Consider the following 1,185-nt stretch of genomic DNA (forward strand, 5'->3'; position numbering starts at 1 on the left):
GACGCGAGCGGCGGCGGCGGCGGCGGCGGCGGCGGTTCCAGCATGAAGAGGAGAGCTGGCCTGGGGGGCAGCATGAGGTCAGTGGTGGGCTTCTTGTCCCAGCGGGGCTTGCATGGGGACCCCCTGCTCACTCAGGACTTTCAGAGGAGACGCCTGCGGGGCTGCAGAAACCTCTACAAGAAGGACCTCCTGGGCCACTTCGGCTGTGTCAATGCCATTGAATTCTCCAACAATGGAGGCCAGTGGCTGGTCTCAGGTAAATCAACCCCCTTCCTTCTCCTCCCCCGCGGCCCCGGCCCCCTTCCTGACTCCCTCCCCCCACCATCCCTGGCTGCCCCTCCTCGCCTCCCCTCCTGCCGTCCGCCCCCATCCCTCCCGTCTCCCTCACCCCTTCTCCAGCCTTTGGCATTCGGTGTCAAATTCAAACCCTTGCAGGGGAAGGGAGGGCAGGGAAGGAAGGGGTTGGAGAGGATGTCTTCCGTATGTCTCTCTATAAAAAGACCTAAAATGGTTGACAGGTCCTCAAGGCGCTTCACCCCGGGTGCAAAGTGGTCCCCTCCCCTCTCTGGCCGCCCGGGAGGTGTTGGGGGGGGTCGGGGATAGGGGCGAGGTTAGGCGCCTTGACAAAGTTGCACAGCAAACTCTTCCTCCGCGTACTTGAAAAGGTGCGGGGGGCTGTGTGGGAGATTTGGAGGGGGGACGAGCCCGCGGCGCGCCCGAGGCCGGGGGCGGGGGGAGCTCGAGCCCCGCGTCCCTCCCCGAGTCATGGAGCTGGGGCCTTGGCTGGTGACAGGGCCGGACGCCCAGGAACTGGGGCCGCGACCCCGGGGCCGGCGGGCGGGTAGCTGCGAGTCGTCCTCTCCCCCAACCCCCGTGGGGCTTTCGGGGCCCAGCTCCATCTCGGTTGGCGCTGTCGGCCTCTTCCGCGTCTTGTTTTTATTGTGGTTCCGTGAGTGGCGACGGCGCGGGGGGCTGAGGGCCACCAGCCTGAACTTGAATGCGCAACTTGCACGGCAAAGTGGGGGGAGGGCGGAAGGGCTGCGGACCCCCGGGAGACTTGTTGGCGGGAGCCGGGACGCCCGCACGCCTCTGCTCCCGCGGCTGTTGCTGTAGCAGGGGGGTCCGTTTTTCTCCCCACGCCCGTCCAGTTGGGCCTGGTTGCCCCCAGCCACCATCATCCCCCCC

General features: G+C 66.8%; 1 protein-coding gene across 1 annotated transcript in view; it reads left to right on the top strand.

Moving 5' to 3' along the window:
• Positions 1–16: 16 nt before the first annotated feature.
• Positions 17–1,185, top strand: part of Dcaf5 (DDB1 and CUL4 associated factor 5) — a 106,218-nt gene continuing 105,049 nt past the window's right edge. The window contains exon 1 of the mRNA XM_013013679.1: positions 17–256. Coding sequence (XP_012869133.1) covers positions 43–256 — 214 coding nt within the window. The 5' untranslated portion in view covers positions 17–42. The remainder of the gene's footprint in view (positions 257–1,185) is intronic.

Source organism: Dipodomys ordii, unplaced genomic scaffold (assembly GCF_000151885.1).
Source record: "Dipodomys ordii isolate 6190 unplaced genomic scaffold, Dord_2.0 Scaffold2, whole genome shotgun sequence".
In the NCBI taxonomy this organism is placed as follows: Eukaryota; Metazoa; Chordata; class Mammalia; order Rodentia; family Heteromyidae; genus Dipodomys; species Dipodomys ordii.